General features: G+C 43.3%; 1 protein-coding gene across 1 annotated transcript in view; it reads left to right on the forward strand.

Moving 5' to 3' along the window:
* The first annotated feature begins 1,617 nt into the window (after positions 1-1,617).
* Positions 1,618-15,462, forward strand: part of ST6GALNAC5 (ST6 N-acetylgalactosaminide alpha-2,6-sialyltransferase 5) — a 161,015-nt gene continuing 147,170 nt past the window's right edge. Inside the window, exons 1-2 of the mRNA XM_008139445.3 lie at positions 1,618-1,632; positions 2,444-2,698. Coding sequence (XP_008137667.2) covers positions 1,618-1,632; positions 2,444-2,698 — 270 coding nt within the window. The remainder of the gene's footprint in view (positions 1,633-2,443; positions 2,699-15,462) is intronic.

Below are 15,462 nucleotides of genomic sequence, written 5' to 3' on the forward strand. Positions count from 1 at the left end.
CATACAATAAAGAATTGCCAGGACCTGATAAGATTCTCCTCTGGCTGCTGCTTTTCCAGCCTTAACAACTGGTGCTATTCATGCCTAAAGCACAAATTGAATAAATAGCTTCAAGGCTGCCAATGTTGGACGGTGTTTTGAATTTTTTGTTTTTCCTTGTAAGGCTAAATCCTGGATGTTTCTTCCCCCAAACACATTGCATTGATAGTCATTGTTGCATCAATAATTTTAACGTCCCTAATACTAAGTATGGAAGGATGCCTCCTAAGTTAAAAATAGTTCCTGTTGTATCATCAGTCCAGCCATGGATTAGTGAAGATTAAAAAAGTATTGTAATGCCTTTTTTGGCCTTGAGAAAGCTCTTATTATGCCTATGGTTCAGTTGGCCTGCTGATCATTTCCATCTTAATGTAATCTTTAATATTACACTGCTACAGGTGAGGTGTTAAGTAATATATTAATACAACTATCTCACTGAGCAATTTCACAAGAAATATGTTTTTAGCTAAATTAGACATTTAACAAATGTCATTTGAAATTCAACATGAGGGGGAGGACCCTTTAAATAGGATATTGGTGTGAAATTCCCAACATAAAAAAAAATAGGTTTAAAAAATTTTTAATTGAAGGTTTGAATGTGAAATTGTGTACTATCAGTGCAATAGACTAACACGAGCAGAGCATCAAAGGCCTTAGGAGGCTTTTAAAATAAGCAGTAAGCAGTAAGCAGTTCTATCTCCAGAAGCCAGAAATCTTTCATTAAAATTAGGGAGATTCCACAGGTTCAGTTAACCATGTGGATATGATGGGTTGAGTGTTTTTACACTTGGAAATCACTAAGGACTTCAAAGGTCTGATAGCAGTGAAAATTGTAATATTTAAAACAAATCATGAATGAAATAACTTAGATTAAAATTGTGATTGAAAGATTGCATGAGAATAACTGGATTAGGAAAGTAAAATTAAGGGTGAAGAGAATATGAAAAAGCTTACAATTGAAAATCTGAAATAATAAATAATTTTTTGGAAAAATTATTTTGTGATAGATTTCCCCATACAATAAACATAAATGCAAAAGCTATAAATAGGGCTATTGACATTTGGGCGGTTGACTTGTTTTTTTTTTTAAAAAAATCACAAAACAGAACATTTAGTTTGCAAATTTTCAAATGGGAATCACGTTCAGAATCCAGTTGGGTTCTCCTTTTTTTTTTTTTTTAATGATTTCATAAAAGATAAATAAGCTCTCGGACCAACGGGTGGTAGTACTGACACAGTTAACTCCCTCGCCCCAGAAATTCCATTAGGCTGAAAAGAATATTTGGGGGCGGGAAGGGGGGGATGCAGTGGTCTTTAGGACCCAGCAGGCGGCGGCAGACGGCAGTTGTGTAGATCACGGAGAGACTACGAGGGTCCGGTTCAGTTTTAATTCTGTCTCTAATCTCTGCAACGGCGGCGCTCCCTGGGTCCCGCGGCTCCCCTGCCCACTCAGCCGCCGCCGGCCGCCGGGCTGATATCAGAGCCGCCCGCGCCCCATCACCCATCATGGAAACCCTTCAAGAAAAAGTGGCTCCGGACGCATGTGCCTGAGGATTCCGCACAAAAGAGGTGCCCAAAATGAAGACCCTGATGGTGAGTCATTTGTTACAACTCTTCGGAGCAGAGGCGGGGACCCCCCGGGAGCAGCGTCCCCGGGGTGCGTGGGAGAGCTCCAGGGGCGCCTCCCCCAGCCCCGCGAGGTCGCCTGTTACAAAGGGATAACTTTCCACCTGCTCCGTGTCCCCTCGCGATTCCTGGGCTCTGCCTGGGTGGGTATCCCAGAGCCAGGATGAACTCAGCTTGCGTAGGCTCCTGGATCTCGGCAGGAAGTCTGAGGGGCCAGCAGAGAGCTGGAGTGGTGGGCGCATTGCTCCGGGGGTGGGGGATACCCAAAAGCAACCGCCTTGGCAAAAACTAAGAGAGGTGAGGGGAGACCTTTGCAGACTTTCTGGGTTCCCTTGAATGATTTCAAACTTGCAAGAATCGCCGAGGTAAAGCCTCACGGGTCTAGAAAGGAGAGGATGCGAAGGCTAGAGATTCCAGCAGGCGAGTTGGCGAGAGAGAGTCCCTTCCCCAAAGTGCGAGAGACCCCCACCCCTGCCCTCTCCGCCCGCCGGCGCGCTCTCCCTCCAGTAGCCAGGCGCCGCGCTCCACCTGCCCTCTGCCGAGAGATCTGGGAGGTGGCGTGGGCCGAGAGCAGCTACGCATCGGGAGCATCCCCTGCGGTACCCACGGAACCGTGCCGCCTCTGACCCGGCTGGGCTGCGCGCGGCCGCGCCAGGACCCTGGCCAGCTCCCGCTCGGGGATCTCCCCGGGCCGGGTCTTGCGGGTGTTTCCACCCGGTGCGCTCCTACTGGGTGGGCTCTCAGCGGCTCTCTGCTCTCTCCGCCCGCCCGCCCGCAGCGCCATGGTCTGGCAGTGTGTTTAGCGCTCACCACCATGTGCACCAGCTTGTTGCTCGTGTACAGCAGCCTCGGCGGCCAGAAGGACCGGCCCTCCCAGCAGCAGCAGCAGCAGCAGCAGCAGCAGCAGCAGCAGCAGCAGGCAGCGGCGACCGGCAGCGCGCAGCCGTCGGCGGAGAGCAGCGCCCCGTCGCGCCCCGGGCCCCCCGCAGGACCGCGACCGCTGGACGGCTACCTTGGCGTGGCGGACCACAAGGTGACAGCTCGCTCGCCCACTCGCACGCCACCCGGCTGGGGAATCCCGCACACCTAAACCTGCCCTCTTTCCCGGGGCTGGGGGTCGCCGTGAGTAGGTGCCTTTCAGAGGCCGGGAGGGGGAGTGGACCCGCTGGGGTGGGTGGGATGGTTCCTACTTGATAGGAATTCCTATTTGGAAAAGGATGCAAAGTTTTCCGGGGAATAGGGATGGGATGAGTGGACCCCAAAGCCCAATGTCCCAACAGGAATGGGCCCTGGAATTTGAACCCTCTGATCCCCAGAATTGCAGAGGCCGGTGTGTGCTGGCTTCCGGAAGCCTAGAGTTTGGCCGCCAAGTCTCGCCTTTGTGGGAACTGACCCGGGATGGCGCTAGTAGCAGCCCTGGCGTTCCTCTGACCGTGAACCAGAGGGCGAGGCCGCTGCTCAGGCTCAAAGACTCCCCTCTGATCTCTGCTTGGGTTGCTCTGGGCAGAATTGCCACAGCCCTGGAGAGCGGTGCCCAGGCAGGCGCGCAAGGCTGGAGGCACCAACTCAGCTTCCCTTGGCTTGAAACTCATGGTTGAGGGCCTGTTTTCCTCTGGCTTCCTGGGAAGCCGCTTCCTGGCTTGGCTAATAATTAATAAGATAAATTTTTTAAATTGAGCCTCTTCTTCCTGGAATAATGAGTGTCTGGTTTCAGTGTGTGAAGCCTTTGGGAGAATCCTAATCAACTTTTCTGATTCTGAAAAGACAGTTTAAATGCATTCCGCTTTATTTGAAGCAGCTAATATATTTTGATTAAAATACGATTCCACTCTGCGTCTGCTCTGGAGAGTTAGAGGATTTCTTGAAACCACCTAACTAATCTGCTAGTAATATAACTAGATTTTATGGTTATGGACTAAAGTGATAGCTAGCATGTACTGCTTTTGTGTGGAAAGATTGCTCTTACCCTGCATGAAAAAGCCAAACTTTTTAAAAGAAACAATCAAAACATTTCCACTCATTCGTGCAATGAATAATGTTAAGGGTTTTTGGAAGGTACAAAAGAATTTAAGACAGGACTCAGCTTTTAGGGGTCTTTGACTACCTGGGAGTGGGATAGGGGGTTACTATGAAGTGTAGATAGATACGTAGATAGATGAGATAGATGATAGATAGATAGATAGATAGATAGATAGATAGATAGATAGATGATAGACAGAGTGATAGATATACGTGTATAGGAAATGCAAGATGTAAACTGTTAATACTGTTGGGTCCAGAGATGAGAAAGATAGGTCACTGCCCCCTGGATTGGATCAATGAAAGTTTCTTGGAAAACATGGGACTTGCACTGGGAAGAATTCAGAGAAGCAGAAAAGAGGAAGAGATTTCATTACAAAGTGATTAGGGGGAGGGGTCTGGTGGTAGACTCAAAATCAAAAGTAGAGAGGGCCATCAGTTTTACAATTCCAGCTGCAATTTTCTAAGTTGCTGATTGATTACATACTTTGTATCTGCATGTGGGAGCAACTGATAAGGGCTGGAGTTGTAGGAAAGTTTAGAGATCGGCCTCTGACTGTGGGTGGATGTGTAACTGGAAATGATGAATATATTGAACTTAGTGGGTTTCCATAGCTATTGTTTACTGGAAATGGTATTAGCACTGGCGGAGTCTTGATTAATAGGGTGTCAGAAGGTACATTTGCTGAGAGCTTTGATGGGCCTGTGGGAAAATATTCCTAATACTTTCCTCCTTGTGCTTTTCTGCTGGACACCAGCTAAGAACATGGATAGCCTAAGGCAAAATATGATGCCCTCATGTTTTCAAAACAGTGTTTATTCACACAAATAGGTCGTATTCCATTTTCAATGTATTAGAGCTTTAGTTCATTAAAATGAAGGACAGCTCTTTTTCTGGAAGGAATGTTGACACTCTATATGAGAAAGTGAGATAATCTGTAGTAAAAGGGTTTTATAAATTGTGAAGTGTTGTGGGCATGATAAATATGTGTGAATGTCCTTGAAATTGTTAGCAGAGAATTATAAACGTGGCCAGGAAAATTCTTTGCAGATAATTTATAGTAATGAAATTCTTTCATAGAAAACCAGTATGTCACAAAATTCCATACGCAAAGGGTTCAGCAGGGTTTACCCCACCCAAGCAAAGGAACAAAGGCAAACCTTAAAATCTATGCCCTCTTTCTAAGCATCCTCCCAATGGACCCACGGAGCTACATATGAACTTCTGCTCCAAATGCAATCATTGACCCTCTTTACTGCTACTACTTAGCTGGCCAGAAATGAGGCAGAGTTCCATGTCTGATGGCTGTCTGAATATGCATGTGTAAAATATTTGTCCTCTCTCCAAAAGGTGCTGTCTAATCATGTTTCCTTGGGATCTTCCTAGAATCTTGCTTAGGCAGAGACTTGTTAGAATATTGCTAGGAATTCTTTTCTTTTCTTTTTTCAATTATCACCGGGGAGGGTAGGCAATGGCAGCTTTTCTATTTTTGTTACATTACCAGATGATACTCTGATTGCTCTTTTTGTTTTCACTCTCACATCAGGCCTTAGAAAAATTATAGGATGTGCTGCCTATGATGACCACCAAGCCATATGCTGCTGCATATTGAATCAGAATTCCAACAGACTCTTTATTTGCCACTGATTTACAGAATCTGGGGAGAGTTACAGATACCACTTAGGAAACTATTCACATCTCCATGGCCAGAGGTCCCGGAGTCTGCGAAATATGTAGTGTTTCTGTTCTGCTCTATGATGGTATTAACATTATACCGCCAAGATTAAATTCAACAGGTGGTCCTAATCCCAAGCACCTGACTTCCACAAATTACAGTCTGTCTGCAATGATAGCCTTGTCTCGTGCAGCAGCAGACTAAATTGCTGTTGAGATTAAATCACTGTATGCCTTTGTTGAAAGACATGCTGCAAGTCAAGTCAGTGATGAGCAATATGTGTTGAAGCTTAAAATATTGCTTTCCATGGTCATATTTCCTACTCCCTCTTTTACAGATGACGCAGGCTGAAATTGTAATTCCAGTAGGACCAAGTGAAGGCTACTTGGAGTTTCTTGTGATAATGAAGGCGTTTCATTTTTGTTGTTGTTGTTGGATTCTTTCTCTTAATTTCCAATACCTTTCCCCCAACCCTTTCCCCACAAGGGTTTCACCAGTTCATTTCCACCTTCTTACACGTCTGTCATTGCAGCTACTGCATCTGTATCTTGCCATTACTTTCTTGGTTCCTGTTTTTAAAAGCCATTGATTCTAACCTTATTGGCCAGATGGAAGCAAAGAAGCCAATTTGGAGAATCTTCTGCATTTAGAACTGCAGCATAATATGTAACCAAACTGACACACACACACGTACACCCGATCAAGCAACCCTCCGAGGAAAGCTGCAAGTCTCCCAGCAGAGGGGAAGCGGGCCTGGAGCACCATTCTATTTCCGGTCTGGATCTGGTCTGGGTAGATAAAGTTATTTACCATCTGGTGGACTCTGTGAAATGAAACTGTGAGCTGATTCCCATTTCTAGTGGACAGGAGCCCTTATCACAGAAGGCCCATTTGTCACCCGGACTGCCCTTTTCAGAGAGGGCTTAGAAAAGGGCAGTGATCAATGGGGTCTGAAGCCAAGCTGCTATCTCCTTGCTTCAGTAGTAGCTCCCAGGAGTGGATTTTAGACATACCTGTAGCATGCTTCTTGCTTCTTTCTTTGCCTCTTTTCTTCCATAAGTTTTCAGTTATTCAAGCAAAACACACTGCTGAAAGGTAATAGTACCATAATTATTAATTGGTAGATGTCCAGTTGAAATACAACAAACCAATGCAAGAGTTAGAAAGTAATTCAAAACCAAAAAAAAAAAAAAGGGATGGGGGGCACATGCCATATAACTTACTTTGAAATTATGGCATAAGTATTCTTCCTTTAGAAAAGTATGTAAATACTCAAATACAAGTTTATGCCATTTATTATACTCTATTTTATGGTATTGGAGTCATCCAGTGAATTATAAATAATTTGGTTTTTAAATAGATCCAAAGCAAGCTAATTTTCAGTACTCAAGTAGTACAAAATATAATCGACTACTGATAATGAAGCCCTGTTTTCACAAAACGTCAACCAAAGGGAACATGATGTGGACTATTTGTTCATGGGTAAGGAAGCTATGATAATGTGGTTACTGTTCATGGGAGAATTGTTTATATGACATTTATTACTCTTCCTTAATTTTATGAGAGCCAGGAGTATTTATCCAGCTTCCCACAGCAGGAATCCCAAGATACTTCCATGTCAAAGCCCAGGCCATACCTGGTGGATGAGTCTGACCTGGCTCCCTTTCAAGTTCGAAGCATTCTGGCCTCCTTGCTGATCCTGGAATACTCATTCTGCCTCAGGACCTTTGCACTTGTTGTTTCCTTTCTCTGTAAATCTCTTGCCTAAGATCTTTTGCAGAAAGATGTCTTCTGGTCATTCAGCCCTCAGATCAGATGTCATCTTCTTGTGACCCCTCCTCAACAGTCTTTAAAAAGCCCCTCCTTAACTATCATTCTTTATTATATCAGCCTGTTTTATTTTCCTTATAATTCTTACTTTCTGAAATAATCTTTAAGTTTACTTATCTGTTGTTTGCCCTCCCTCCAAAAGAATCTAAGCACTGTGAGAGCAAATGACTTGTACATCTTATTGACCAGTTTAACTACAAGCCCTAGATCAGCATTTGGTACCTAGTGGGCACACAATAAGTATTTATTGAAAGAAAGTAGGATGTGTGGGTGGGGGTGGAAGGAGGGTGTCAAGTTTTTTCTTTACAAGAAACATCAGTGCAGTCCCAAGGCCCTGGTATGTCTCGTCATTCTTAAATTTGTTATAATAATAATAGGAAGGAAAAAGAAGAAATTATTTAAAACATAAGAATCTTTGGGAATGATGATGATATATATATATTGATTTCATAGAGGAAGGGAGAGGGAGAGAGATAGAAACATCAATGATGACAGAGAATCATCAATTGGCTGCCTCCTGCATGTCCCCTCCTGGGGATCAAACCCGCAACCTCACAATATTTGCTACCTCTTGGTTCCTGGGATGACACTCAACCGCTGAGCCACACCGGCTGGGCAGGAATCTATATTTTTACAGGCTTTCTTTACCATTCTTGTGCATGTTAAAATTTGAAAATCATCATTTGCAACATTTTTAATCATCACTATGTGTAGTTCTATAGCTAATTTGTTTCTGGTTTTGTTTGTTTTTTAACTAATCATAGTCCTTAGTAAATACTCATTGAAGGCCTAATAGTTGCAAAATTGGGTATTCTGGAGACAGAACACAGTCCTTATTCTCAAAGAACCTTTGATCTAATTGGAGAGAAAAGACAAAGAAACAAGAAAGGCTAAATAATAAAGCAAGTTCTGAATAATAATATGAAGCCAGGAAACAATAAATCAAGACACTGAGACTAAAAAAGAGGCAATTTCTGTGATCTCTTTTACAAAATAGGTTTAATACTATTATTACCTTAGAAGTTATAAAACTTCCAAATTAAAATTTTGTTACTTATTAACCCTTTTTAATAGTATATGGCATCCAATGAATAATTAGGAAGCAACTTAGATAGCAAAGCAACTTCAAAGTGGATTGATTTTATGCAAAATATATACAACCTCTGTATGCTTTTCTTTGGTATAGCAAAGGGTCTCCTGGATTCTTGAAGGAAGCTAACCTAGTTACCCTGTTTCACTATCTGAAACATATGGTGACCATATTTTTCAAACCAAATCTCATAACTGTGGTATGATGAATTTGAATATAATTGTGTTGGCTACAAGACAGAAGATTTGCAATCAGATCTGTCCAGGAATCTTGGCATTTTTTTAGAGAGGACTTTTTATCACCCTAAGGTCAAGTGGCAGCACAATAGAATTCCTGTCCTTCGAACACTGGGGTAAAGGGAGATTAAAGATGAAAAAATACTTTGAAAAATTAAAACCCATCATTAATCAACAAATCATTTGGAAAACCTCCTATAAGCCTATTATATGTTCTTTGAGCAGCAGTGAGGATCTTAAGGATTGAAAGATAAGGAATGATTATATTTTAAATAATGATATTATTGCCCATACCTCCTGAACTTGATTCAAGAGAAGATTTGGCTTGGGAGTCAGTAAATTTATGATCAAATGATTGATCAAAACTTGGGGGTAGAGTTATTTATGAGATATATTCAGATTCTTCTTCACAAGCTCTTTTAGTCTTAAACTCTGAGTCTGGGACAAATAAATATTTTTATTGCATGCTCCATTCAATATGGGTTCCCAAATAAAAGTCACAGGCATATATATATTCTCAGTTTAGACAGCATATCCGCAGGGAAACTTTTTCTGACTTGTAGCCCAGGTCAAAGCTGAATTGTATGTTCGTCTTCAGAGCCAGGATCCCATGATAATACTTGTTCTGGTTTATTGTTATTTCTTATCTAAAAATTGTTTGCCTTCCCCGCTTGACAATGAGCTCTTGGAGGCTGGGGATTTTTTTCTTTATTTTTTGTCATTGTATTCTCAGCCTTTAATAACGTAGGTCTTTGATAAAATTTGTTGAATAAATAAGTATATCTATATAAAGATAATAAATTTCTTGCAAAATAAGCCTACATTAAGAGTTTCTGACCATTTGGAGTTCCTGAAAATGAATAGCTGCGCATCATAAATAACTATTTCTCCTGTCACAATCTGTAGTTCTGTAACTATTTCATTTCTTCTTTCTGGTACTTATCAGATCTCTTAAAACATACCCAGAATTTTAGAGCTAAAAGGAAAAATTAAAAAAATATCAAAAGGAATTCCTGAGAGGTCATGTGATTTGCCCAAAATTGTGGGTTAGTGGCAGAGCTAAGGCTAAAATGTGGGTCTCTGATGTGAATATCATTACCATAAGGGAAATTTGGTACCAATATATCCTAAGCAGTGACTCCACATTATTTGAATAGAATTTATTGAAATGAAGAGCCAAAGCCTACCCAGTTATTGAAAAGAAATAAATATTTGAACATCGTGTTATTCTGAAATGAATATGAGAATATGCTTCCCACCAACCACTGGCTTAGCAATGGGGATTCTAAAGCGGCATACAACGTACGGTACCTGTGTAAATGGAGCAATTTGCAAAGCAGAGTGAATTTTGCCTTTAAAAAGTAAACCAAACCAACAGAAAATGTCATGGGCAGACCACTCATTTGGCTGAATTACCTCCTCCACAGCGGGGAAGAAAACATTGTAAGGAGACTCAGTTAACCAAGGGTTTGAAGAACTGCCATTCCACAAGCAATCATCCACTCGCTCTGAATTCTGAGATGGAATACTTACTCCGAGATAGAACCACTTCAGGCAAAAAAGAAACCATTTTATCTACTAGTATAACAAGGAAAAGTAAGGTTGATAAGTTGTAGATCAGTATGAAAAGGAAACTTTTTATTTTGTTCTCTTTGAATGGCTAAGAAGGGGTCTGTAGTGTTCCTGGGAGCCTCACAGACTCAGAGGATACTCTGGCAGACTGAGATGCAGAGTTAAAACTTTTTTTTAATGAGAAAGCATATTCTGGAAATTAATTGCACATAAGGGACCTCTCCACTGACTAATCTACAGATCTGTTCATGTTCTTTGCATGCTTCTAAGGGCTGCCCATTGGCTAGAGCATCAAGGTCAGACCCCACAGGAAGGCCCCAAAGCCCCGGTAGGGTCTGCCTGGCCTACTTTCTGAACCTCACCTCCCACAGCTCCCCTCAGCCCAGGCTCCACACACCCTGGGAACACAGCTTGCAGTTTCACACTTACCTGCTTTTCCTCCATCCAAAAGAAAATTTCCTTTCTCATTTTATCCACCAGGTAAAGAACTAATCATTCATTAGGATGCTCAAGCATCTCCTTTCTAAAGCTTTCCCAGATACAACCCCTGTGCAGAGTAGTTCCCACATTCTGTTATGCTAGCCATGTATCAAGTAGTCGATCACATATTGACGGAGTACCTACTATGTGTTAGACACGGAGAAAATGAAAGGAAGGACCTAGTTCCTACCCACAGGATAATCACAGTGGAGGAAATACATATTATAATTTACTACACTTTTGTCAGTGCTAAAGTAGTCTCTGCATCTTATGCATGCCTCTAATGACACAATATTGTGATGATTCATCTGCATGCTTATCTCCCTGACTTCTTCAGGCCAGGAACATAACTTACACATCCTTGGATGTCCAGAACCTAAAACTGTAACTTACACACACCAAACTCAGCAAATCTGTGTTGAATGTTAGGTGAGCAGACTCGTGTTGTAATTATATGTAATAGGAAGGGATTTAAACAAGTCTGGCTAATAGACTTACTAATGATAGAAATGACAGGAATGATAATAGGGGCAGAAGGACTTCCCCTCTGTGACATACAATTAATTTCTGGTTCCTCTCTCAATACAGAGTAGCATTTGCTGACCTTTCCTGAGCGGCTGACCAGGTGCTGAGATACAGGAATGCCCATCTCTGAGGGCAGGATGGGTGTCAGGGGAGGCAGCGGGCATGCTCTGGTACTTATCAGATCACTTTTTACCTGTGAGTGTTTGGCAAGGCATGCCACTTCTTGGCCTGAGCTTGTCTGTAGAAAAAGAGCTTAAACCAGATTCATTCCTTCGCTCATTTTATCAAATAATATTGTGCGTCTACCACATATTTCCCATTGTATTCAGGACCGAAGACGCAACAATGAATAAGGTGTGATGCCTGACTCCACAAAACTTACATCTATGAGGAGGGGCAGGTAGGGAAGATTTGGATAGAAATATTTACAGGCCATGGAGACGGGGTGTTATCCTGAAAGCTTTGGGGAAGTCTTTCAGGGGGAAATTAGAGGAGTGACTCCATCCGATGTGTATTCCAGTGGATCACCCTGGCTGCGGTGTGTGGCACAGGCCAGAACAGTCTTAGGTTATAGGAAGAGGGACCGGTGAGCAGACTGTTGCTGTGATCTTCGTTAAGTGATGCTGGTGGCCAGAGGTTAAAGGGACCTAAGGTTTCTGCCACCCTCAATTTTCTGTGATTTGCCCACCCCAATGTGTTGGCACAGACAGTCTGAATGCCGCTCTCAAACAGCAGAAGGTTAGTGGCTCAAGACAGCCTCTCGGTAGTCAGTGAAGAGAGTTTGAGGGTGAGCCCAGATGGCACTCCACCTCTCTCTAATTTTGAACCTCACTGTGCATCTTAGTACCACATACTGTTCGTGGAGACTCCATGCTATATGCTAGCTGTGGCAGGAATTAAGCCCACCACCTGCAGCAGAGCCAGTGGGGTGTGGAATGAATGTGCTGGAAGAAACTTTATGATGTAACAATCCTCCTGGGGGAGACTTTCTTCTAGAATAACCTTGCCAAGGGAGACTTCGTGGCATAATAAATCTAACCAGGTCTAGATCTGTTGGAAGTATGGGGTGGAAAGTACTTTCCTCTCCTTTCATTTCCCACATAGTTACAGAGCGAGCAATTATCTTTTTTTTTTTTTAAATCACTTTAGTTTGTTAACAACTTCTAAGGAAAGAAAAGTTTCTATTTCCCTTGCGTCAGAAGGAAATTGGCCGTAAAGTAATGTAAAATTTGCCAAGAGGGAGTCTGATTCCTAATTCATTCATTTGGTTGGGAGCAAAAAGTTATATATCTGAATGAACTCTGGTTTTATGGTAACTTGGCAATGTCCCACCTGCCAGGCTGCTGTTGGGGATTTCCGAGTTGTCTCGAATTACCTGGAGTGGTATCTGCTTCCACTCTGTATTGCAGATTATAAAGCTGGCTCGTTTCATTTTTATTCTGCTTGTTTCAAGTTTTGAACAATCAAAGTGCCGGAAATGATAACATTCTGTTTGTGTTCCAGATCCTGGAAAAGGGGAAGGGGATTATAGGAATCTGTGTGTGTTCCCTGTCACCAACACCCCACGCGAAGCTTTGCCTTGATGCTCTAGCCATCACAAATCCCTGGAGGAATCATGCCCCTTGCCCTTATTAACAACGGTGTGTGGTTTTGGCTCCGTTTGAAATGTGATGGGCTTTTAATCCAAAAGTTCAGAAATAAAAGTCAGATAATAAAAGTCAAATAAAAGCTCTCACTGAGAACAGGATTTCCCAGTGGAATGCCCCTGTGGTAGTGAAGTGTTAAGATGAAATCACTGGACCCAGGACCAAGACTAAGGACCAGAGTGAGGTATAACATCAGGTGCTCCTTCCCTATTCTCACAGGGGCTCTCTGTCTGGCCATGGAGACATGAAATGCTGACTGTGTTTTGGAAAAGCAAGTAGGGGTGGCCTATCATGGGCTGTGCAATGTTTACACAGGGGTCGCAGGCATTGACATGATCACATTTGAATGTGACTTGAGGTGCTGTTGGATAACAGAACAGAACCACTTTGTCAAAGATAAGTTCCTCAGACGAGGACTCACAACAGCTGTTCTTGTTTTTGTTTTTCTGGAATGAACGCCATAGCTCCCCTCTAAGACCAAAAGGCTCAGGTTGTAGAGGGAGTTTTGAATATCAATGCTGATGGGTCTGCCAAGTAAAGGACTATTTTTTAAAATCTTCACCTGAGGATATGTTTTTATTAAAATGTTTTTTCTATAGAGAGGAACATCGATTGGTTGCCTCTTGTAGGTGCCCTGACCAGGGATCGAACCACGATCTAGGTATGTGCCCTGATTGGGAATAGAATTGCAATCTTGGTATTCAAGATGACGCTCCATCCACCTGAGCTACCTGGCCAGGGCATAAATGACTGTTCTTTATGGGCCCAGAGAACATTCTGATGGTGTCTCACTCTTTTGAAGTTTGAAGTATGGAAAAGGGACAGAATCTTAGTTTACATATCTTCCAGGGTATCCTGCCAACATGTGAACACCAAAACACAGTAGTATTTCATGCAAACTATGCCTGTAGAGCATATTTGAGGTCATGGACTGCCTTCTATCTGCAAAAAGCTTCCTCTGCATTATTCGCACGATAGCAGGTTGAGAAAGAGAGAAGGGAGCGGAGGGCCAGAGCGCTGGTTCTGCAAACAAACTTAACCCCATTCAGTTGGAAATGCATAATGCTGATCTCAAAATGGCAAAAGGTAAAAAAAGAATAACTATTCATAAACCTACCACCAAGACATGATTACTGCTGATAAGTAAATGTACTTCCTTGCAGATTTTTTTATACATTTCAGATGTGTGTATATGCAATATATAATGTACTTCCTTCCCATTTTTATTCACATATGTAGGGTCTGTGGCATCCATGTGTACATTGTTTTACCAATAAAATGTGGCCCATGGTATAAAGAAGGGCATGAGCAACACTATTAGATCTTAGTGAAAGACCTATCTCATTTAATAGCTTAAAACCAAAATATATTTCAATTAGAGTTAGAATAATTAGGAAATGTGTGTTGGTAATTGTGGTGAATTCTGCATTTAATAATCCTCCAGATATGTACATCTTTTCACTAGCTTAGAAACACCTTTATGTCCCTGTTGTTTACCATTTTTTATTTATTTACTAGAGGCCCAGTGCACAAAATTCATGCACTGGGTGGGGGTGAGGGGGTTTCTCTCAGCCCAGCCAGCACCCTCTCCAATCTGGGACCCCTTGGGGGATGTCCGACTGCTGGCAGTAGGACATCCCTCTCACAATCCAGGACTGCTGGCTCCCAACTGTTCGCCTGCCTGCCTTCCTGATTGCCCCTAACCGCTTTTGCCTGCCAGCCTGATCACCCCCTAACCACTCCCCTGCCAGCCTGATTGACGCCTAACTGTTCCCCTGCTGGCCCGATTGCCCCCAACTACCCTCCCCTGCAGGCCCAATCTCCCCCAACTGCCCTCCCCTGCTGGCCCAGTTGCCCCCAACTGCCCTTCCCTGCCAGCCTGGTCACCCCTAACTGCCCTCCCTTGCAGGCCTGGTCACCCCCAACAGCCCTCCCCTGCAGGCCGGGTCCCCCCAACTACCCTCCCCTGCAGGCCTTGTTGCCCCCACCTGCCCTCCCCTGCAGGCCTGGTCACCCCCACTGCCCTCCCCTGATGGCCTGGTCGCCCACAACTACCCTCCCCTGCTGGCCTGGTCACCCCTAACTGCCCTCCCCTGCTGGCCTAGTTGCCCAGAACTACTGTCCCCTGCCAGCCATCTTGTGGTGGCCATCTTTGACCACATGGGGGTGGCCATCTTGTGTGAGGGTGTGAGGGTCAATTTGCATATTACCTCTTTATTATATAGGATTTATTTATTTTAATATATTTTTATTGATTTCAGAGAGTAAGGGAGAGGGAGACAGAGATAGAAACATCAATGATGAGAGAGAATAATTGATCGGCTGCCTCCTGCATGCCTCCAACTGGGGATCGAGCCCGCAGCCCACGCATGTGCCCTTGACTGGAATCAAACCTGGGACCCTTCAGTCTGCAGTCTGACACTCTATCCACTGAACCAAACCAGCTAGGACTGTTTACCACTTTTTAATTATGACAATGCCCAATCCCTACATTTAATTCCACACCTGTTTGCTCATTTACAGGATGTGTTCCAGAATGTATAAGTTTTCAAGATCATTACTAATAGTCCTTTAATCTTTCTTGTCACTTTTCTCTAAATGTCCTCCAACCCATCAGTCACTACCTTGGGGACTTTGTTCATGGCAAACTCATATGGGCTTCCTGGGCAGGTCAGAGACGATGATCTCCATCTTCATAGTTGCTGCATGGTCCCTTTCCAGAC

The sequence above is a fragment of the Eptesicus fuscus genome, chromosome 9 (assembly GCF_027574615.1).
Source record: "Eptesicus fuscus isolate TK198812 chromosome 9, DD_ASM_mEF_20220401, whole genome shotgun sequence".
Classification (NCBI taxonomy): Eukaryota; Metazoa; Chordata; class Mammalia; order Chiroptera; family Vespertilionidae; genus Eptesicus; species Eptesicus fuscus.